This window comes from Terrapene carolina, unplaced genomic scaffold (genome assembly GCF_002925995.2).
Source record: "Terrapene carolina triunguis isolate 2854851 unplaced genomic scaffold, T_m_triunguis-2.0 Scaffold66, whole genome shotgun sequence".
Taxonomy (NCBI): domain Eukaryota; kingdom Metazoa; phylum Chordata; order Testudines; family Emydidae; genus Terrapene; species Terrapene triunguis.
This window is the reverse complement of record NW_020664417.1, coordinates 35,793,794-35,818,563: the sequence shown is the minus strand read 5'-3', so window position 1 is coordinate 35,818,563 and position 24,770 is coordinate 35,793,794. Positions and strand designations below refer to the sequence as shown.

Sequence of the window (24,770 nt, the reverse complement as noted above, 5' to 3'; positions counted from 1 at the left end):
AATTCAGCTAATTATTTCAACTAGAATCTCCCTGTGAAGCTCCCATTTATTTACTTGATTGCTAATGTTGTTTTTCCATAGTTTTGATGCAGCTGAATTTTGAAATTGGAGTTTTGCTTCGTATAGTAAAATATTATACACAATCCAATTTTTCAACAACGCATTTCCTTCAGGGCCCCAAAATATCCCCAATCTTTCAGAAGCCAGAGTGACATATCTGCAAAGACAGGCTTAATAACAAGTCTGCGTAGGCTCTCTAGTTACACACAACTAACTGGGCATTATTAATATATTCAGAAGGTAGGATGAATTCTGAATACACAACATTACATAAACTACTAATGCCTGTAACCAGTAATGCTGCATAGAAGGATGAGCTTAGGATAGTCAACAGAGCAATGAAGCCACTTCCTTTCCTTGCATGGGCGTTTGCTCAGGTAGCTTGGAGGGGGTTGAAGACTGCTATTAGCAAATATCTCCAATGACTGGAGATGGGATACCAGATGGGGAGGGCTCTGAATTACTACAGAGAATTATTTCCTAGATGTCTGGCTGGTGAGTCTCATCTACATGTTCAGGGTCTAACTGATCACCATATTTGGGATTGGAAGAATTTTTCTCCCAGGTCAGATTGGCAGAGACCCTGGGGTTTTTCATCTTCCTCTGCAGCATGAGGCACGGATTACTTGCAGGTTTAAACTAGAGTAAATGGTGGATTCTCTGTAACTTGAAGTCTTTGAACCACGATTTGAGGACTTCATTAACTCAGCCAGAGATCATGGGCCTATTACAGGAATGGGTGGGTGAGGTTCATTGGCCTGCCAGGTGCAGGAGGTCAGACTAGATGATCAGGAGGGTCCCTTCTGGCATTAAAGTCTCTGAGTAAGTTGCTTCCCATAAAACAGGGGTCTCAAACTCAATTTACCTTAGGGCCAGTGCCAGTCCTCAAATCTTCCCAGTGGGCCAATAATGTCACTGAAGATGGTGTTCAGAAAAGAAAATGTTTATATTGTATTTTTTATTTCAAATTTCTTGGAAATAATAAAACTGTCATACAACTTTATACAGTCTTCACCTGCCAGAGAGATTTTAGTGTTTGCCAGACACCTGGCAATGCTTCAGTTCTGTCAGTTTGTTGATGTTTGGCCTCAGTGACTGAGCAGTTGAATCCTTCAGGATTGCAGCAAGGTGTGTATCAGATAGTTGTGTTTGGTATTTTGACTTGTTTATATTCATTGTGGAAAAAAGTGAGGCTGCCTCCATGGCTGACTCTGCGTAGCAACTAATGATGGTATCTCTGTCCCTCTCCCCCAGCCAATGGGAGCTGCAGGGGGCGGCGCCTGCAGCAGACAGATCTGGCAGCATGGATGCATGCATCTCTCCTCAGTGGGCCGAAGTGGGGAGGTTCTTGGGCTGCAGATGATCCGCGGGCCAGGACTTTGAGACCCCTGCTGTAAAAGAATTCTGTCACAACAAAAGCCATCCAAGTTTAGGTTGCATTACCTTTTCTGGATAGTTTGCACAGAGCTGGTGAGAGGATGATGTGGCCCCTCTGGACCTACACGGACTCCAACCACTCCCTGGTTCCAAGCCTGCTACTCCCCTCCTCTTGTTGTGCATGGATCACAATTGTGAAATCTGGTGCTGCCTAGGCAATTCACTAGGGCTAGAATGCCACTGCCTATGCAACTGACTCCCCCATCTGTGTGGGGCAAGGGAGATTTGCATGTGAATGAGGCTCAGTCCAGATTTTAATCTTGACTGTCAAAAAGCAGGACATTCAGAGTAGAGGCTGACCCCTTCAATGTACAGAGACCCTGCAGTATGCATGGGTTTGTGAGAAATCTTTAAATATTTTGCATTTTTTTTTATTTCATAAAACCCTCTGTGTTGGTGAAGAAGTGAGGTTTTTACTCACGAAAGCTTATGCCCAAATAAATCTGTTAGTCTTTAAGGTGCCACCAGACTCCTTGTTGTTTGTGTTGGTGCATGACACCACTGGCTCCAGTACATTTAGATAGCCCAGGGATTAAGTATGTACTATTACAGTTTGTTGTGTCAGGGTCTAAAAGAAATTTTCACTTGACCAGAGCTCGGAGAGCCCTATACAGGACTTGCTGTCTAACTTTGCATCCTAAAATGCATAATAAAAGCCATGGACAAAGACTGGTAAGTTGTGGGCCAAACCACTGAAATGTTGAACACTTTCTGTGAGACGCTGAGTGCCCTAAGTACACTCCATGGGGGTGGGTCTTTTGCCTATTGAGCACCTTATTTTCCATCCTGTTCTTTCTGCATCTTAAACTTCTGTTTGCTTTTCTGTCATTCCATGTTGAGCAGTAGTCTTCATTCAGCTGTTCCCTATGATACCCAGGTCTTTTCCTTTGTTAGTTAGTTTAGAACCCAGTAACAGTATGAGTAGTTCAAATTATTCCTTCCAGTGTGCATTATCTTGCATTTGTCAGCATTCATCATGTTGCCTATTCATCTGTCTTTGTTACATACCTCTTAAGTTTCTCTCAGTTTTCTTTAATCTTGACTAACTGGAATAATTTTGTCTTCTGCAATTTTCATACCTTTGCCTCCTTTTTCACATAATTAATAATGTTTAACACCAGTCCTAGCATGAAACCTTGTGGTAACCTGGTGCTAACCTCCCATGATGAAAGCTGACCATTTATTCCTATTTTTTGCTTTGTGTCTTAGCCAGTTTCTCAGCCTATGACTATGCAATTTTTTTAAAACAACTTTGAGTGACAGACTTTGACAAAGACTTTTGTGAAAGTCCAAATAAAATATGTTACCTGGTTCTCCTTTATCGACTGTTTCAACAGATTCAGAAAGAGGTCTTATAGATTAAGGAGGCAACAGATAATTGATACAACCAAACCCCACAGAGTTCATATTCTCTGTTCAGCACTGGGTATGAACTCAGTACATTCATCCCCCTTACATGCTAATGTGCATCTTCACAGATGCCCCCTTTTCCAGAAGTTTCTCTAATTGTTTTTCATTATCTTTTCCTGTCAAGTTAAAATCTGCACTTCCACAGCTGTCCAACACAACACAAAAACACCATACACACATCACATTGGGTGCCATTCTGACACTAAAGGAATCTTATAGCCTTGCTTGTAAAAACAAGATCCTCAAACTGTGTAATGTTCTGTTTATAGAATGCTAGAGCTGCGAAATGCTGATATGTTCTGTAATAAGACAGAGGACAATATACATCTGAAAATCAGCAACAGAAGGTAATGTATCCTTTCAGAATTGTCTCTGCATATTTGTGAGCCTGATTCCTATTCTGATTTGCTTTCAAGATTCATTTGAAAACCACTCTCCTGAATTTTATTAATTTAGTTTGCTTCAAGCTTCTGCACAAACCTAGATATCTCAGAACTAATAAGGCTTATCTGAATACAAAGACAGCGAGATACAGCACAAATGAAGTACACTCGGCTGGTGCTGTAAGATAAGTTACTGTGTGCTTTGTCTCTGTGAAGCAAACACATTAAAACCTGAAGAACGGGGCATGTGCAATTAAGGCAGTTTAAGAAATCACAACACTGAAGTCCCTGTGTTCTGAATGACTTATGCCCCACACAAGGTTGACTTTTGTTGCTATTTCATTGGAAACAAAGCAACACAATTCTCCTGGGTAATTTACATGAAATTAGCTTTCAATGGTAAGGGAATGGGGTGTTGCCATGACAAAAGGAAATATAAATCTGATATAAGAATGACAGCTAAAAAGGCAATATGACTCTCTTTGAGGTAACATTATAACATGGAAATCTCCCAGCCATGTAGGAATACTATTTGCCCTTGCCTGTGTAGACAGAGCCAAACTAGGTTTTAACCACATTAATCAGAAGAGGCAAAACCATGAGTACTAGTCTAACCTTTACAGTAGCACATCATCCCCTCATGTATTCTGTTTATCCCACATGTTTTAATGGAAAACTATTTTAGATGTTTTACAGTTTTAAAAGTAGTAGTATACTATTTTTTAAAAATTATTCCATCCGATCATTGACTTAGTACCATGAGTCCTACTGTACAGGACACCAAGCAAGAGGAAACTGGTAAATAACTGTAGCAGTGGCTTTCCTCTTCAGTAGCAAACGTAGCTACTACCTCAGTTTCCCCCTTCCTTTGTAGAGTAGTCTAGATCTCTGGCTTAACTAAATATACTCCATCCCTTCTGAAGCAACAAATGTCCAACAAAATAAAAGTCCAAAAGAAGTCCTTTAAACCTCCACTTGTTGGTGCAGGGGCTCACAAATGGTCCTTCACCAAGACAAATCACCACCCTTCCATGCACGGACTCCCAATCAACCTTTACTATTTGGCTTTTTCACAGTCTTTTGGTGGAAAACCACAAGCAGTGAATTTCTTAAGAGGATCACCTAATCTTTTAAGGTCTTTCTCTACCCTCCCACTGAGCCTCTGGCTTTCTAGCCCACAACACCAACCTTTCCTCAGGGTACTTTACGCAACTCTTTGATTTTTATAAGACTCTTTTCCAGCTCTTTCAATCCTCCCCCCCCCCCCCGCCCCTTTCTGGACAGACCCAACAGCTTGCCCTATTACCTTCCATTCTCTCTCTGAAATGGCAAAATCATATATCTCTGTCATTCTTCCCAGTATGCATTGCTTCCTAACCTATCGTTCCCCTGCTATAACAATAAACCCCAGAATACCTTGATTTTGGACTGAACCTGAAACAGGGCCAGAGCTTGATCTTGAACACCACTTAAATGGCCAGAGACACCAATACATTTTAGAAATCTCTAAAAGTGCCTAAAGTAGCCTTTCCTTACATAATAATGTCCAACATTGAGATGCTCAAAGTACTGACTTGGCCCAAGCTTTGTAGGAGTGTGCAGTGGGACATTGGGACTCTTTAGCTGAACAAGCAGGATGGCAAGCTCATCATACTCATGAAATCTTTCTACGGCTCATCAGAACCCCTGAAGAGCCTATCTATGTAGCTATTCATATCACCAACATATCTCAGGACATAACAGGAATTTTAACATTCCTTCTGACATTCCTTGCTTGGTACTTAATAACTTTTAATATATAGTTACATCCTCTCATATGTAACCAGTGGACAATTTTTGCACCAACTCAAAGGTTTTCAGATATCTGTTTTAAAGATATAGCACATAGAAAATAGGTGTTAATGCTTCCTTATTACATTTTAGTTATAACCTGGCTTATCCAAGAGATTTCAAATTATATGAATTGAGGGGAGATATCTTTTAGTGGGGAAGAGGCAACATTGGGCTTACAATTGAAAGTAGAATGCAACCTTAGCCATGGACCAGTTGTTACGTCACAATATTTGAACCATTTCCATTTAAAATACACAAAATCTCACAAAATACTGACGAGCTAGCTACAAAGCTTCAAACTAAAGAGGGTCTAGACCTTTTAGAGTAAGTGTAAGGAACTTTATTCCCTAGACTGAGCTATCAGTAGGAAGCTCTTTCTGAAGTAGTTAATTACAATGTTCAAATAATACCAACCAGCTTCCTCATAGTTTGACTGCTCTGAAGGAGGTTTGTTGAATCAAGTCATCTTGAGCTCATTATCCTGGTTATCTCTACACATGCTGACAATATAGGCTTAATAATTACCACACACCTTTTTGTTTAAAGGAGTAAAGTCCAATGCTGAAAAACACATTCAAGAAGCAATCAATCTTAATACGTTGACTTGAATGCAGTAATGTATGTTTGCTGTTATGAAGACTAGAGTAAGCTCCCACCATATATTAAAAAAGTAACACAAACAGTTTATTTGTAAATGTTTATAAGACCCATATTAGGGTCTTATCCAAGCAAAAATGCATGAGCTTTGGAAAATGGTAGATTCTGGTTCTGTGGTTGACTAATATATTGGAAGGTAAATTGGTCACGTGGCAGTTCTAAAAAACAACAACAACAAAAAAACGCCAAAGCTTTTCTGCAGCGGAGAGCTTTTTAGAGCAGCCCAGCAGGAGCTCATACATCAATGAGCACCCCACTTTCAGTGCTTCTTGGGACTTTCTGACCCTTTGCTTATCTCACCTACAATGTTAGGCAAGCAGGAAATAATCCAACTCTAGACCGAAGCAACCCACCTGCATGGCTGCTGGTGGGAAACCATGAGACTTGGTTAAATCAAACTTTTTTTTTTTTTAAGAGAGAAAGAGAGAGAGAGAGGAGTTAATGGTGGGAGGACTGACTGGAAAAGGGGAGGGCAATAAGTAGTTTCTCTTCCTATGTGTTGTAGGGCTGAATTAGTTGGGAATCATTCCCAGCCAAATGCACCCATTAAAAATGGGGGTTTTAGGAAGTTACAATTTTAAGATAGGCTCTTTTTATTACAACATTAGCATTGTTTCATGTACCATATGCTGGGTATTAACATGAGAAGACTCCATGGTTCTAAAACTAAATTGGATATTTTATTAAGAGAACTATCCTAGCTAATTGCATACAAACTGACCACCTGGTACCTTCTTCCCTCCTGCAACCTGTGCTTCTCCCTCCATGTTCCATGCAGGTTTCTACAAGCACTGATCTGGGGTTCAGGGTTTTTGCTGACAGGGACAAAATTTGCTTGTTCTATACCAAATTAAACACTCATTTACTATTTGTTAGACACACAAAAAAGTTAAAGTATTTAAAACAAAAAATAAATTCACATAAATCATTACATCTCCCTTAGTTCCTCTCTCTCTATTTATAGAGTCTTTTAAATGGAAACTCTGTGTGACAGTCTCTCAAATGGCATCAAATATCTTTGTCAAGAAGAAGTGGTGGCATTGTAGATCTCGGGTCCTCAATTTCTTTTTTACTGTGTGATCCTGTCTCCTACAATACATACCTAGGGGAGAGGAAGTAAAGAATAGCAAAAGAAAGGAAAATGAAGCTTTTGTTTCTGGCTTGTAGGTCAGCTACCGGAAAAACACAGATACAGCACACAGCATTATTTTCAGCATGCCAAACTGATCACAGCAAAGTGTTTCTAGGTTAGATTTGACCTGGCTGGTTAAGCCAGATTCAATAAAGAAAGCAAATATAGAAAGATTAAAAAAAAGACATAGGAGAAATAAAATGAGGTTGGGAATTGACACGTCAGGTAAGGAAGCGACAAGAATCTTAGGTTTACATCTCAGGGCACAGCCACAAAGATAATAATGTCATCTGGGTCTCTCTCCTTGTCATGTCTGGTCAGAACAACTTTCTGGATAAGGATGAAGAAAGCTCAGTGGTGTCATGGTATATGCATATGTGCTTGTGTGTGATGGAGACAGTTGTGATCATGAAGCTGACTGATGTCTCCAAAAGTGTTGGCAATCTCACTCCAATGAAATTGAGCAATCAAAACAAAGTATCCAGTTGTCCCAGGTATGAACCTCATCTTGTTTTAATTACACTTTACTTTGTTGCTACAACTCTGACCTCACTGGGAGCCTTGAAAACCCTTAATCACCAGTTCTTTTAATTTATGCAAACTCACTTCAAATTGTTCTGTGACTCGGTTCTATGCTTTTTTTAAACAATATTTTTACATATCATGTTTGTTAAGTTAAAATTACTTTCCCCCTTTCACTTTCTTTGGACAATTCAGGACTTCAACACAAGGTAGAGTTCAACACAGCCGCAGAGAGAGATAAATGTGCACTTTCTTACTCAATTGCTATTCTTGGTGGAATCTTTGGGACATTTTCAGTTTCTGTTTTTTTTTCTTTTGTGGCTGACAGATTGCTCTCTCCCACCAAATGCCCTATACCTCTTCATTAAACATGTTCAGGGGAGGCCTGTGTGACATTACAATTATGGTGATTCAGGCAACTCAGCTGGGCAAAAGCAGAGACTTTATTCTTGGGAATGGAATGACTGCTTAACAGCTGGGGGCTGCATAGCACAACAGGCTGGTAAAGATTCCAGGGAAGCAAAGTTTAAATGGATCTGTCCTTAACAGGAATATTATAGTTTCCTGTTTTAGAGACAGGGATGGCATGCCAGATTGGAATGACAGTATTTATGAGCAAGACAAAGAACCCTCATGGCGCATGAAACTGCATGGTTCTATCCTATGGATTTTTTTTTCAATTGACTTTTTAGACAGTTGTTAAATTATCATAAAAATACTATTTCTGCTCCCAATTTCTCCAGCTGTTATTAGGCAGAAAATGTTTCCCCCCCCCCCCGGCTGTAAAGCAGTACAATGCTTTTATTATTTGTGCCATTTCACCTTCGTAACCCATTTTTTCTCCTTTGTGCCTACCTCACTCTGCACATACATCAGCCTGATCCCCAATCCATGCACTTTGGGTTTGTCAATACTAAGCTATTGTATCATATTTGAGTCCTGTAACCAGTTCCTGTTGCTCTATTGGCAATCTGAACATTTTCCAGGAAGTTGGCAGTCAGAAGCAGGACCTCTTAAGCTGGTTGCGTATCTTACTTATTACAATAGGCTTTTCTCTCATTGGCTATTTATCCTAGACTCTAGTTTTTGATTATTGTGTCAACAGTGTCAATCACTATAGTACACAGGCACTCCTTCACTCAGGGATTCTCTGCAGCTCTGAAATCAGTGCCTCGGAATAGAGTTGGAAGCCACAGTGCAGAATGAGAGATGCGGTATTTCAGATGTGAAATAAAACAGAGGACCTGACTGTTACATTCATTAAAAATCTCATGGCACTTTTTGCAAGAAAACAGATATTAATCCCTCTTCCATCCTAAATACCGTAGTAGTGCTGCTGCTGCAAAGTAGATGCCGTGTTTCTCTCCGGAAATGTTTGCATTTCATTCAGATAGAATTAGTGATATATATTATTTGCATTACTGGAAGAGTAAGGAGTTAGAAACTCAAGCTGCTTGTATGCTGGTGAAAGTCACTTTGCCATGTGGCTTTACTGCCACTGCTATTAATAGCCTCTGTTATTTTTATTCACCCTTAGTTGCATGCTGTAATCACATCTTGCAATGAAAATCATGCAAGCACTATGCAGTGCATGCAGAGTTTGGATACAGACTGTTATTTACCCCTTCGACTCCCCATGCCATGAAGCCCTGTGACTCCTTAAAATAGGCAAATATTTTGATGCCCATTTTACAGAAGTGCATAATGAGCCACAATGAGCTAAATGACTTACCACAGGTCACAGCGTGGGAGTGGCAGAGCTAGGAATAGAATCCAGGAATCCAGACTCCCAATATGTTTCTCTAGCTACTAGACAATGTTTCTTTGAATCCATCAAACAAATCCCAAAAAGTAGTTACCGCCATTGCAAACTAGTTATCCTTCTGGATATAATATATTTATCAGTTTTCTTTCCCCCCTCCTCCAAATGGTTAATAGACCATAAACTACCTGCTTATTCCTTTCCCCCCTTTAAAAACAAAACATTTTGTTAGATTGAAGAAACAATATAAAAATACTGAGATTTTGATTGTTTTGTTTTTCTTGCATTCAAAAATTATCATGCAGATATTTATTCAAACTTCCTTCTTAAAACAATTGGCTCCTGGGTTGAGACTTTGATTCAGCTATTAATTAATTTTGACTATGGACTTATAAACACGTCTAAATGTTATAAGAGGTGTTATAATGACTGAGAGGGGAACTTAAGAGGGAAAAGTGTATTCTTATGATGTATATAATTGTGTTACTGCAAGAGGATAATGCCCCAAATGACCTGCGCATTCCAAGCTGATGTTTCTGTCATTTATGGTGACTGCTGGATCACAATTGAAGTCTATTGCTGCTTGCTGTGCTAAAGGACTGAGTGACTGCAAAGCTACCTGTGCTGTCACCTTACAAAGGAGCTGCCTCAGTCTCTTTTGTGAAGCCTGCTTTAAAAAAATACAAAAGGAGCCATCTGTCAGTTTGCATTGAGGTCAATGGATAATGTAACTTTACGGACTTGCTTCGTCTAACTCACTGATTCTACTTTGTCCTATAACATGGTTGGAAACTGACAAAAATGTTCAAGTGCTGTTTTCAGCAAACCCCAAACATTGTTCACAGCTAGAAAAAAAAAATCATCATGCCTAATGCTCTGTATTTGGGAATCACAGCACAAGATGGTATGCCTACAGTATCTTGGTCTATAGAGCCCTTTAAAGCCACAGAAAAAGGCTGAGCAAGTGGTTCAGCTGGGAATCTGAACCCACCTTAATTCCTGCCTCTTGAACTGAACCCAAACTCTTGCAAGTTCCAATTCAGCAACATAGTGTAATGAGGCAAATGACATCATGCTGTGCCTGCTGGGTCAGAGGATCACTGGGCTCTTTTTTTTCCCCCCCAAATGGTTTTCTTGGATCCCAACTCCTAGAATGCAGGGTGGAATTCAAGTTAAGGCTAGGATTCACCACATTTTTGGGTTAACATCTAAAATTGACTTTCACTGGGTTTGCCAATACCTAGTTCAGAAAGACCTACACTAGTCTAATTCTCTGGAGAAGGTGCTAAAAGTCTGATTTAAAATGTTTGCAAATGAAAAAGATTGCTGTAGGCATGTATTGAAATTCTAAGGTCATGGAACGGCGAGTTTTTATTGACAGAACTCTTATGTTGTTTAGGGAATCATGAAGAAAAAAATCTATTAATATGGAGTTTACAAAACCTGTCTAATAAACTGGAATGTACCTATAAGAAATTGCTGATCTTATTTTAAAATCTGTTTTACCAGATAACTGTCTAGGAGCTGATGGCTTAGCTAGAATGCATAAAAATGGAGCAACGGTCCTGAATACCAAAGTAGTTAAAATAATGTAGCATAAGAATCCAGAACTTCTATATTGGGGCAGTGTCTTGTACGAGGTTTCAAGACTTCTTTTACTGAAAATTATTTCACATAAAACAATCAGACAAAAATAGTTATTAGTAGCTGTGATTTTGTGCTAAGATAGTAGGGTTTGGAATGAATGATAATCAGTTTGTGCTTCCTTAGGAAGTGGAATCACTGTTAATATATGTACACCCATTAATCTTGCTCTATGTGCAATTACCAGTAAATTGGGACCTGACTGTGTTTGGCAGGCAGCAGTATCCTGAGGCATCTACAAAAAAGTCTTTTTGATTTAGTAGTTCTCTCTTATTTTGTTTGTCAGAGTCTGCTTTATAAATGTGGCATTTATTTTTTCAGTTTGTTTTGCTCACTTTTTGAAAACATTCAGTGCCACATTGGTAAAATATTTTTTACATGGACATTTCCTAGTTTATAGACCATGATTCAGCAAAAAAAGTATGTCTAGGCCTTGCAGGGCTTGATTGATAGTGTCAGAATGTGTGAAATGTGATCCTAAGAAAGAAGACAAATGACACCGTGATACATACTAAGGTGTATAGTATGATACACTAGTGATTGTTTACAGTCCTTACTGCCCAGAATGGATGGGATTTTGATAGGCCTGTTGTTGTATAGTAGAGACTGTGATCCTCATGCCAGTTTTTGAAAGAACATAAGAATGGACATGCTGGATCAGACCAATGGTCCTGCTAGCTCAGTATCTTGTCTTCTGACAGCGGCCAGATGTGTCAGAGCAATTATCAAGTGATCCTTCCCCTGTCATCCAGTCCCAGCTTCTGGTAGTTGGAGGTTTAGGAACACCCAGAGCATGAGGTTGCATTCATGACCAACTTGGCTAATAGCCATTGTTGGACCTATCCTCCATGAATTTATCTAATTATTTTTTTAACCCAATTATAGTTTTGGCCCTTACAACATCTCCTGGCAATGAGTTTCACAGGTTGATTGTATGTTGTGTGAAGAAGTGCTTGCTTGTGTTTGTTTTAAACCCAGGGCCGGCTCTAGGATTTTTGCCGCCCAAGGCAAAAACAATTTTGGCCGCCCCCACCCCCCGTTTTTTAATTACCCCAACCCCGGCCCCGCCTCAACTCCGCCCCTTCCCTGCCTCCTCCCCCCCCAGGCTCTCAAGCCTAGGAGGGAGGGGGAGACTCCGAGTGGCCGCGGCGCCGGCGCCGCTTCTCCTCAAGCCTGGGAGGGAGGGGGAGCAGCGGCGCGTGAAACTTTATCGAGGATGATTTTTTTGTTGTCTTCCAGGTCATTGATAAAAATGCCAAAAAGTGTAGGGCCAAGAACCATTCTCTGTGGACCCCAAGGGAAACACACCTGCTTGATTATGATTCATTATTTACAATTACATTTTGAGACTTATCAGCCAGTTTTTAACCTATACAATGTGTGTCATGTTAATTTTATTTTGTTCTAGTTTTTAATCAAAATATCATGTGGTACCAAGTCAAATGCCTTATAGAATTCGAAGTCTATTATATCAACACTATTACCTTTATCAATCAAACTTGTAATCAAATCAAAAAAAGATTTCAAGTTAGTTTGACAGGATCCGTTGATTTGCATTAATTACATTACCTTCCTTTAATTCTTTATTAATCAAGTCCTGTATCAGCCTCTCCATTATCTTGCTTGGGATCAGTGTTAGACTGGCTGGCCTATAATTACCAGATCATTCCATTTACTCTTTTTAAAAATAAGCAAAACATTAGCTTTCTTCCAGTTTTCTGGAACTTCCTCAGTGCTCCAAGACTTATTGAGAAATCAACATTAACGGTCCAGTGAGCTCCTCAGACAGCTCTTTTAAAACTCTTGGAGAACAGCTGATATTTTATTTTTAAAATCATTAGTGGCAACTGCTAGTTAATACTGATTGAAACCTCTTATCTTATTTTCTAGAACAGAGTGTCCTTTTTGTTTTTTTTAATGAACGGTTTGACAGTTTGACATTTTCCAAAACCAATTTTTTTTGGAAATTTGGTTTCATGGGAAATTTAAAAAATTGTTTTCATTTTGATTTGGAAATGAAACAACTTTTGAAACATTGAAGCTTCCCATGAAATGGAAATTCTGAGTTTTGAGCAGCTTTATTTATGGCAGTGCTGCCTATACACCTGCCCAGAAGTCATGTAATAACATGCAACATGGCTCTGACAAGCCCCCTTTTCCCCTCAAGCTCCAGTCTGCATGTCCTCCATGCTGATGCTTGAGAGATGCTTTTGTTGGGAAGCCTATGGCTGTCCTATGCAATACTTGCACTGGGAGGCTTTCACAGCCTAGTGGGTCAAGGCTTTTCACTGCAGCATAGTGGGTCAGGGCTATGCCTGTGTGTACTGTGCCTCCAGCATCTGCCATCCAGGGAAAAAACCCGTCTAGGCAATAAGTCAATGAGTTCCCCTAGGTTGCCAGTCAGCACCCTAGTTATACCTACTTCTGTGGGAGGGAGATGTGACAAACTGATAATTTCCTACAATTTCCTACAATATCCTGAATGAACTTTATTGAATAAGTTAAACCTTATTGAATTAGTTTTAACATATTTGGAGTTTGTTGCATTGAAAACATTTTTGTGGAATTCTATGTATTTCCATGGAAAAGGTAAATAGGAGAGCTGGGGGAAGGGGGGGTGGATGATGACTAGACCAATTCACTCAGGTTATAACATCTCCAGAGGAGCCACTGGTGCACACGTACTAGTTCAAACTGGACTCTCCAGAGACTGACAGACAAAGAAAGGGTTTTTTGATAAATAGTCTTGCTTTAAATTGGGTCAGGGCTCCTTTCTGACCTAGCAAATGGACAGGACCTCTGGTCCACAGAGGGCCCAAGTCCTTAGGGTAGGGTTGGAAAAACTGGGCCTGCTAGAATCCATGGGGTTAATTCTAGTAAGTTTATTATAAACTGTGCAGGTTTTTTTAATTGTTTTTAATATGTTTTCTCTGTTATGCTTTTTACCTTAAGAATAAAGTAGGCTTGCATAGCAAGTGCTGTGAGGTAACATAACTATTGACAATCACTCTGTTATCAGTCTCGGAAGAGAAAGGAAGCAGATGTCCTTGGGCAACCTATCAGTGAAGGCAGAGAACTGTGCACCCTGGGAATACCCCAGTTAAAAGGTTAAGGGGCACAGGTCTCCATCCAGAAAGGCAATGGCTTGGGAGTGGGGAGCTGGGAGTGGGTGACCTTGCTCAACCACTGTGGGGAAAATACAGATGCAATTGCCATGAACTGTGAGAACAATCTCACATGATCTTGAACTGGAGAGCAGTTTTAAATGAAGTGTCTGAAGGAAAAACAAAACACACACAAAAACACCTGCAGCATCCAGATCATCTAGGTGTGTGCCCACTTAGTTAATAACTTCATATGAGGCAGTTGAGTCAGAATCATAGGGAGACTAGCTCAGTAAGGTGGGGCTTCCTTGTTCATTAAAGGACTATATATGACCTCGATAACCGCTTTAGTTTTGGACTGCCTCCCCAAACCTTTGTTTATCTTTTGGACTTGGATCAGTCAATGGGGATAAACTTATGCCCATGCTGAAGTGCTTTGCTGGATCAGGGGCCGAATGCTCTTCCTTGATTGACAGATTATCTAATTATTTAGATTGATATGAATGCTAAAAAGGGAGTAGGCCTATCCATATGTTCTAGGTGTCCTTGACTCAACTTAACATTACATCCTAAGAGCCGCAGTACTTTTTAGGATAACCTACTACAAGTAAGCCTGGAAGCTTAATGACTCAAATTCCCCTTCAAACAAATGCCTACTGAGAGGTTCCCCTAAATATCAAGCAATGTATTAGGATCCATTAGTCAAACAGGAAGGATGGGATGTTCCCCATTAGGGCACCAGCTCTTTCCCCACAACACGCTTATCAGTTCTGAATGATGCCAGGCAATCATCCTGTGCATGGGCAGGGACTCCATTCTGCATGATATGGAGAACTTTAATGTAATATTTCATAGCTACCTTATTACAAACAGAAAGGCAGAGGAAAGGACTATTTTGCCTAATGAATCCAGATTAGCCACCATGGCTGCAGAGGTTTTGCAGAAGCTAATTAACTGTTGAAATGAGCCATATGATAATATCTCAGATAGAAAGGATGGCATTCCACCGCTACAACTAACGTAGAGTAGAGAGCATTCTAGCCATCCAAATATTCTATTCTGTTTTAGTGCAATAGGGAGGAAGGAAACTCATGTTCAAATCTCCTGTTTTAAGGTGTTTGTCTAACTTCTCTTTGGGTTCCAATAGCAAGAGACAGGTCACTACAATGTGAAAAGGACTTCTGGAAAGTCACCTTCCTGGAAAAACTGAGAGAATGGACAAGACGGAATTATTCTTAGTGGAGGCATAGATTTAACAGCATTTCCTCCAGTACGTTCAAAGCATTTACTCTAGATTACAGTGGCTCTGGCTTATTTGTACACTACTTTACCAACTCACTCATGCTCCTTATTGCATCATATATTACAGCTCCCACTTGCTGTGCTTACTGCCAGCATGCGTGCTCTTCCAGGGCAGCGCTTTCTCTCGCACTTTAACTAGCTGAAAGGCAACTTGACTGGATGCAGTTAGCAAATAGGGTAGAATTCATTTTCTTGTCTCTCTTATTAGGCTTATGGTCTGCTAGGCTGTGGAATCATTATAGTGAGTGTAGTCCTGCAGCACAGAAGTCAAGAGCTTCTCCTCCTCAAAGCAAGAGACATATTTTTGATTCATACATATTTTCACTATTAAGAAAAAATATGATTCATAAGATGTTTCCTATGGTGATGGGCAAACACCAATATTTATGCCATTTTATGTTCTAAAAAGGGAAATAAAAATGAACCATCTAGTAAGATTTAAAATAGAAAAGATTAAGATTAAGGATTAATAAATACTAATATTTTGCCTGGAAGTCACAGCCCTTAGTTTCCTATTTTTGACATTCCTTGAACAAGCTCCTCATTTCTCTCAAGAAACTTATAGTTTTCATAGGTCCATTTCCTCTAGAGAAGGAAAACCTCATGGATATAGAGATGTTTAATCTCTTTGAAAGATTATTGTGATCTCATGGTTCCCTTCTCTCTTATGGTCAGAAGGTGGTCATGTTCCTTAAAGAGGTTGTAACCAGTCACTTAAATCACTGCTGATCAATTCTTTTGTTCCAAAGAATATTCCTTTCGCAAGATGTAGGCTGCTGGATTAATTTGCTGACTGATCAAAATTCTGCCAAAAAATCAACCATTCAAATTCCCAGTGATTTGTCAGATTTTGCTTATAAAACCATGACTGACAATCACAGTGAGTGTGTAAAAGGCAATCCTGTGCTTCATGTAATTCATATATTCTTTTGAATGAATGTGAAAGTAATATGCCTCTGTTCTGAAGCCTCTAACTTTATTTTTTACTGAGCACTGTTTTGTTCTTGGAAGCCTTGCCTTTAGAAGGTCGCTGTTACAAAAGTAATAGCACATTATATATTCAGTCAGAGAAATTGAGAATGTGATTGTTTTATTCTAAATAAAGAAATCGACCCACAAGGAGTAAAGGGACTGACAACTTAAAGACGGAAAATTTCAATTAGCAGCTACTCACTCGTGCCAGGCTGGTTCCAGATGGAACTTTATAAGGGACATACTTCCTGTAAATGTGTCCAACTCTAGAACATGGAACATCAAACATGCCACCTCCACACATCCAAACCTGAGAAGGAAACAAACAGTGACAACTGAATGCCAGCAGAGAAGATAAAATCCTAAATCATTCTGCACTGATCCCTCTTTGTGACAGTCCTATTTCATTCTGAATGGCTAGGAATGAAAGATGAGGGAAAATCCATGTTTTGATATGTAGGGTCTCACTACAAAGAGATCACATTAAAAAAAGAACAGCACAAACGATAAACAATAGTAGCTACTGCGTCTACCAACAATGCTTTTTACAACATAAACAAGATTTCTTTATCCAAGAATTTCCAAATTCTTAATATTCTTAATTAAATTTACTAATTACATTCTTAATTCCAATAGGGCCAAATTTTCAAAAGTGGTCTCATATTGGCCATATACGGTTAAATCTACAAGTCAGGTGATAATTTAGAAGTTAAACTCAGGACCCTTGGCCTACAATCTATAGTATATAATCAGTACAAGGCTTGGTTCTTTACTAGGATGTACTTTTCTAAAGAAAAAATGAAACAGAAATATCAAAATAGATTATCTACCCAAATTCATATATATCCAGAAAGTGGCATAAGTCACTTATGTGTCATTTTTAGTGCAAGCTTCTTATATATTGAAAGAAAGTGCGTCAACTGGAATATTCATTTTCAATGTTTAAGGGCCCGATTTACATAAGTGCTGAGCAACCACAAGTCCAGTCGAAATTAGTGGAAGCGTAAGTGCACAGCATCTCTGAAAATCAGGCCACAGATGCATGTGCTACAGTATGATGAGCGATGAGCAATTTCACTCTTCACAAGGGCTTCACTGTTGCTTGTTTTTAACAGATGTTTCTGTCAGAGAGGAAGACTGTGAATCATGCAATAGTCACAGTGGAAACTAACCAGCCCAGCAACTCTGATAAGATGTGACCTTATGGACTTCGGTGACATGAGAACTGGTGTACTTCAGTTTGTCAGCTAAACAGACCGCTAAGATAGTAGGTTGGCAAAATGGATCAACATACTTGTAGGATAAACATACTGATTTTAAAGAGTGTATTTTGACTTTCTACTAATAAGTCAGTGGGAGCATCAAAGACAACAGTAAATAGGATAGCAGAACATATAAATAGATTTTAAAACTAATCACACTGTAAGAGTTCAAAATGCACCTGTAGACCTTGTGCTGGGACTACCACAATCATGCAGTAGTCTGCTGAATATGTCAAGTAGGAAAATCACTTTGCTTTTCATAACCCCGGCAAAACAACTTTCTTAGCTCCCTGAGTCTGCAAATTGTTCTGTAAGCAGAACACCCACTATTCTGCACTAGTTCTGTACAGAGCACTTGCAGTCTCAGCTTTTTCAGCTTCCAAACTGTGAGATCATCAGCAAGCAAACCACCCCCATGTGCAGAAAGAGAAAGAGGAAACCATTAGCAAGAAGAAAAGCAGAGTCTTTCAGACAGAGAACAGCAGCCACAGAGTAATACTGATTTATTCAGTTCTTGGAGGTTTGAAGATTTGTGAGTAAGATTCTTTTGTTATCTAGGTTAGTTAGAAAAACTGTTTCTGTATAGTGCAAAATTTCCATTAACCCTCCCCCCCCCGCACACGCGCGCGCACACACACTTTCATGGTAGATTATTTTAGGGAAATAGTCAAACTTTTGGAAAAGTTCTAGAGTAGAAGAACTTGACCTTTTAAGAGTTCTCCTATTCCCTAAACACTACTCTGCAGCATCTGCATTCTGTAATCAACTAGGAAAGTGTATAAAGACACCTAGCTTCACTGAGAAGTCAAGCACGGTCACTCTCACAGTATGGTCTGTATTGACACTGTGTGGAAGCTGCAATAGTATACTTCATAAACATCTGGAGGGATCTCGCTCTGGAGACAATGAAGAACTCAGTAAGGATGCGTGAAAGATAAGACATAATATAATTAATATCAGAGTAAAAATAAAGACATGATGCAACATCTCCCAGAATCTTGTCAGAGCTTCCATGTTGCAAGGTTCAGTCTCTGCATATGCATATCCACATGCAAAGGGCCCAGTCTCTGCCATCAGTGTGTTCTGTACACATGAGGCAGAGGGCAAAATGTGCTTGTGGTCTAGGGAAAAGTAGAACACAATACATAGACAACAGCAGTGAAATGTTGGCCCTACCAATGTTCATGGGAATTTTGTCATTGATTTTAGTAGAGTCAGGAATTTACCCCAGAGCTGTTATGTTTTCACTGAAAAAACAGTGTGGGATGTGTGGAAACCAGATAGTTAACAACGGGAATATGTAGCGTACATCATCAGAAAAGGGAGCATAGTTAAGACACCTGTTGTTATACCCTTTGGCTACTCTATACATTTCTCCCAGAGAGCAGATTGCAAAAGTGCTCAGAGGAAGTCTAAGTAAAACGTCCCCAGCCCTACAGTGCACACAACAGCATGCATTCAAATTCATACAAGACCAAAATGTACAACAAATTAGTGCTGGCAGACTAATGAGACAAATAGAGAACCCAGCAATAGTGCATGCTGATCATCTCAGCATCATGATCACCTTAAGTTAGGACAGTAACAGGAAAAGTGAAAGTCTATGTAGACATGTAGAGCCAAGGTATAGGATAATGGTGATTTTGCTGGGTAGGGTGAACTCTGCAATGGGGAACACAGATTGTGTACAGCAGCTGAGTAAGGGAATAGTTACCACCACAGTGCTGTCCCTGGATGGTGTTCAGGGGCACCATCTTTTCTACCAGCTTCCAGCTAGCATGTGCCTGATAAATGAGAAGCCCCACCCACTGAAAATAATTACTTTTAGAACAGAGAAGGCGCATTCCCTCTCTATTCTCACCTCCTATCCTGTAGCCTCCCGGTTGCTATGAAGATGAGGGTTCTCTTTTACTCAACTGCAGCTCTAGCTCTCTCTCTGCTATTCAACTCCTTCCTCAACTTTCTGGCTACTGAAATGGAAATATTTCCACTACTCTACAACTCCCCTGTTTGTCATGTCTGAATCCATCTCACCAAACCTTTTTTCATTTTCCAGATCTTCTCTACTGCCTGCTGGCTGTTGTGTCTGGTTTTTTCCAGCTACAGCAGAAAATAAAAAAGTGACCTGATTCTTGTCAGCTTCATGACTGCTCACAAAAGTCTGAAAAAACAATAGTTAAAACTGACAGGTTTTCACTCTGAGGCGGCTCGCCAGTTCACCTTGCTTGCAGTTCTCCTCCTACAAGCCCTTTCTTAAAACATCTTCCTCAAGGCCCTTAAACCCTTGCCCACGCATTCTCAACTCTCCTAACTTACTGAAAAACAGTGCACAAACATACAAAAATCCATAAAGAAATAATGAAACTAACAAGATGTGGTTAACTTCACCACTCCTTCATGTTCCATTATTCCCCTTCCTGACAATCCTTTGGTTGTATGTCATCTTGTCAAACTGTAAGCTCTTTGGAGTAGGGACTATAGCTGACTGCAAATAACCCAGCATACCGAAGGCACTATACAAGTAAGTTTAATATTATTTATTACTGTAATAGAGTAGCTGGCCCCAGATGAAACTGGGCTCGGCTCTCCTGTTTCAGTCCAGATGATCCCAGCTTGGCCAATTCAAAGTTTGGGGCAGCACCTGGGGGTCTATAAAAGGTCAGTCAGGAGTCAAACCAGAACTGAATCAGACGGGAGAAGAGAGTGGCCAGAGACAGAAGGTGGCTCCTGGGAGATGGCTGAAGGTAGGAGAGGAGCAAGAGGAGTTTGCCAGCTGGTGTCTCTGAGCCAGGGTTGGAGAGGGCTGAAGTTAGGGGGAGCAGCAGAGGGAGGTTCCTGCTGGGTCTAAGATGGAGACAAGGGCCAGAGAGGACTGAAGGAAGGGGGAGCAGAGGAGGGGCTTACCCACTGACATCTCCTTGCTGAAGAGCTGGACCCAGAGAAACAGCGAGGGGACCAAGGGAAGTGAGGAATGCTCCCCTGGTAAGGATGCTCCCAGCAGAGAGGCTGCAGGACTTCCCACTGGGAAAGGCAGGCTTGTGCCCTAGAAGGAAGGGTTGGAGTGGTCGTCCTGGCAAAGGGATGGAAGAGGACAGATAGGAGCCTAATTTGTGATGGAAGACACTGGGGTACGGTGAGATCAAGGACCATGTGCATGGGGTGATATGAACTATGTTTTGGGACTTTTGTTAGACTATTTTCACAAGGTTTTTGTAATCAACTAGTTTCCAGGAGCAGTATTGGTTAAGTAAGAGCCTGAAGTGGAGTCCTTTGGGTTAACCAAGAGGGAAACTGAGGCGAGGGGCTGCCCTGAGGCCACAAGGTAGTGCCCGGGAGGAAACCACTCATTTACAATTACTGTTAATTTTTATTGTGACAATGTTTCTAGGGCATGGGAAGACAATAAAAGGAATAAGTCTGGTCCTTGGAAAAGATGACAGCCTAGCAGATAAACTCAGTGGAAGGTCAGCTCCCTTTCACAGAGCATGTACATAATGTGAGGAAGCAGAAACCTATCTAGGTGCTTTATTACTGTAACATATGTAATGAGTGTTGAAGTACACATATATTGCATCTTCTTGATGCTGTAGGAGATCAATAAAAAAGAAAATAAAAGAAAAAGAATTAGGAAAAGGCTATCAGATACACTGAGGCAATAACAATTGGGAGGAAATAACACTTCATGTTAGGCTTGTATTTGATAGATATAAAACTTAATTTGAAAGTGCTGTGCTGCACCTGAGGTACATTTTGTAGCATAATTGGAATGAATCTCAAGCTGGCTTGCAGGACATTTAGCAGCTGTTCCTGTTTATCTTTTAGCTTCAGAATGACTAAAGGAATTTTTATATTTTTCTTGGGAAGATCAGTGCTGGGAACCTTGTCTTTAGAATGTGCATTTTTATGTCACCTGTGCTAAATGCTGTGAGAAATTGGAGAAACAACTTGAAATCTTCTGTTAAATATTGCAGACCTCTAGTGCACCAGAAAAGGAATTCTGATGGCGTGGAGCTCCCAAATGCTGTCACAATGTTGATGTCTCTGTTTGCCTAACTAGCAAACAATAAAATTCTCAAGATCTCTAATGTCTCTTATAATAGCAATGAATGTGATCCGTAGCCAAGATAACACCCTCCCCCCGCAACAAAACAAGTCAATTTAATTTAGAAAGCTCAGAACAGGAGTATTTTATGATGCAGTGGTTCCCAAACTTTTTACTAAGTTGACTCACCAACAGCATTGTCTCTTTTTAGCAACCTGCCATTACATATATGCACCCTCCACTCTGGCACTGCAACCCTAATCCAGGTTGATGCAGAGGGAAGCCCCTGGTGGGGAGAGGCAGGGAGGGGAGTGTTCCAGCCAGGCCAAATCTGGTACTGTGACCCCATGCACCAGGTTGCAAGGCCTGGAATGGGAGCTAGGCCCAGTCCTGCAGGACAGGAGCTGCCACTGAGGGCTGAACGTGGAATGGGCTCACTTTCAACCCTCCCCTGCACCCTGGTAGAAGTGTGTTTGCCTAGGGCCCAGTGATGGGGTACTCTGGACCTGGATGTGGCAACCCATCCCGAACCTTCCTATCATCCATGGGTGAGTTGGCTCCTACCATTTGGGAAACACTGCACTAAATTATAGTTTATCAGCTCCTTCCTATAGAACATTACAGAACACTTCATAGAGAGGGTCAAAGAGAAAGGCATAAAGGCAAGCTTGAAAAGAGAGGATGCAGTGGTCTAGTGGTTAAGGCACTGGTCTGGGCCTTAGTTATATGGGTTCATTTCCTGGCTCTGCCATATCCTTTGAGAAACTTGGGCAAGTCCCTTAACTTCCTCGTGCCTCACCTCCCACTCTTTATCTTGTCTATGTAGATTGTAAGCAATTCAGTACAGGGACTATCTGCTATGTGTAAGTACAGTGCCTAGCACAATGGGGCCAGAGTTTTGGTTGGAGTCTCTAGGTGCTACTGTAGTACAAATACATATAAAGGAAGGGACTCAAGGGCTTGGAGATGTGAATTGGAAAATGCAAGAGAACGAGTTTGTTAGGGTACGTCTACACTACGGGATTAATCCGAATTTAGATAATTCGAATTTGGGAAACAGATTGTATAAATTCGATTGTATGCGGCCACACTAAGCACATTAATTCGGCGGTGTGCGTCCATGTACCGGGGCTAGCGTCGATTTCTGGAGCGTTGCACTGTGGGTAGCTATCACATAGCTATCCCATAGTTCCCGCAGTCTCCCCTGCCCATTGGAATTCTGGGTTGAGATCCCAGTGCCTGATGGGACAAAAAACATTGTCGCAGGTGGTTCTGGGTACAGCCTCACCCCTCCCTCCCTCCCTCCCTGCATGAAAGCAATGGACGGCAGACAACCATTTCGCGCCTTTTTTCCTGGGTGAACACTGCAGACTCCATACCACGGCAAGCATGGAGCCCGCTCAGCTCCAGACAGCAGTCATGAACACTGTAAACACCTCGCGCGTTCTCGTGGAGTTCTACTGTGGGGGCTGCTGTGATGCAAGTAGCCAAAGCAATCATTGAGGTGCTGCTACGAAAGGTAGTGACTCTGGGAAACGTGCAGGTCATAGTGGATGGCTTTGCTGCAATGGGATTCCCTAACTGTGGTGGGGCGATAGATGGAACCCATATCCCTATCTTGGCACTGGAGCACCAGGGTAGCCAGTACATAAACCGCAAGGGGTACTTTTCAATGGTGCTGCAAGCACTTGTGGATCACAAGGGACGTTTCACCAACATCAACGCGGGCTGGCCGGGAAGGGTTCATGATGCTCGCGTCTTCAGGAACACTAATCTGTTTAAACGGCTGCAGCAAGGGACTTACTTCCCGGACCAGAAAATAACTGTTGGGGATGTTGAAATGCCAATAGTTATTCTTGGGGACCCAGCCTACCCCTTAATGCCATGGCTCATGAAGCCATACACAGGCAGCCTGGACAGGAGTCAGGAGTTGTTTAACTACAGGCTGAGCAAGTGCAGAATGGTGGTAGAATGTGCATTTGGCCGTTTAAAAGGTCGCTGGCGATCGCTACTGACTCGCTCTGACCTCAGCCAAAGAAATCTCCCTATTGTTATTTCTGCTTGCTGTGTGCTCCACAATCTCTGTGAAAGTAAGGGGGAGACCTTTATGGCAGGGTGGGAGGCTGAGGCAAATCGCCTGGCTGCTGATTACGCGCAGCCAGACACCAGGGCGATTAGAAGAGCACACCAGGAAGCAGTGTGCATCAGAGAAGCTTTGAAAACCAGTTTCATGACTGGCCAAGCTACAGTGTGAAATTTCTGTTTGTTTCTCCTTCATGAAAACCCGCCCCCTTTATTGACTCATTCTCTGTAAGGAACCCACCCTCCCCCTTCCCCCAGCTTGCTTTCAAACCAAATAAAGTCACTATCGTTTAAAAATCATTTATTCTTTATTCATAGATTATAAAAAGAGGGAGGGAACCCGGGTGGGGTTTGGGAGGAGGGAAGGAAAAGGCCATTAAAAAATGGTTAAAAAAATGACAGCCTTTTGCTTGGGCTGTCCACTGGGGTGGAATGGGAAGGTGTACGGAGCCTCCCCCCCCCCGCGTTCTTACACGTCTGGGTGAGGAGGCTATGGAACATGGTGAGGGGGGAGGGGGGTTATACAGGGGCTGTAGCGGCACTCTGTTATCCTGCTGCCATTCCTGAAGCTCCACCAGACGCCGGACCATGTCTGTTTGCTCACGCAGCAGCCCCAGCGTTGCATCCCGACTCCTCTGATCTTCCTGCCGCCACCTCTCATCTCGAGCGTCTCTCCTCTCCTCAGGTTGGTCCCTCCTGTCCTCACGTTGGTCCCTCCTGTCCTCACGTTCACTGGCTTCTTTCCTATACTTTGAAACCGTGTCCTTGCACTCATTCAGATGAGCTCTGTCACTGCGGGTGGATTCCATGATTTCTGTGAACATGTCGTCTCGCGTCTTCTTCTTCCGACGTCTTATCTGTGATAGCCTTCGGGATGGAGGAGGGAAGCTTGAAGAATTTGCAGGTGCTGGAGGGAGGGAAAAAAAGGAGAGAATTTTTTAAAAAGATACATTTTGCAGAACAATGCTTATACTCTTTCACGGTGACCAACACTATTCACATTACATAGCACATATGATTTCTGTGCAAGGTCGCATTTTGCCTCTTAATATTGAGTGCCTGTGGCTTTGCTGCTAGAGATCACAGATGCAGGTCCGGGCAACAGAATTCGGCTTGCATGCAGCCATGGTAAGCCATTGTCTTTCGGCTTCTGCGCCCTCCTTTCC

The 24,770-nt window shown here is 41.4% G+C and overlaps 1 protein-coding gene across 2 annotated transcripts in view; it reads right to left on the bottom strand.

Annotated features, from left to right (window-relative positions):
• GALNTL6 (polypeptide N-acetylgalactosaminyltransferase like 6) overlaps positions 1 to 24,770 on the bottom strand; it is a 948,073-nt gene that overhangs the window by 38,237 nt on the left and 885,066 nt on the right. For both annotated transcript variants that reach the window (XM_024194141.1, XM_024194132.1), the window contains one exon: positions 16,421 to 16,528. In XM_024194141.1, the coding sequence (XP_024049909.1) occupies positions 16,421 to 16,528 (108 nt within the window). The remainder of the gene's footprint in view (positions 1 to 16,420; positions 16,529 to 24,770) is intronic.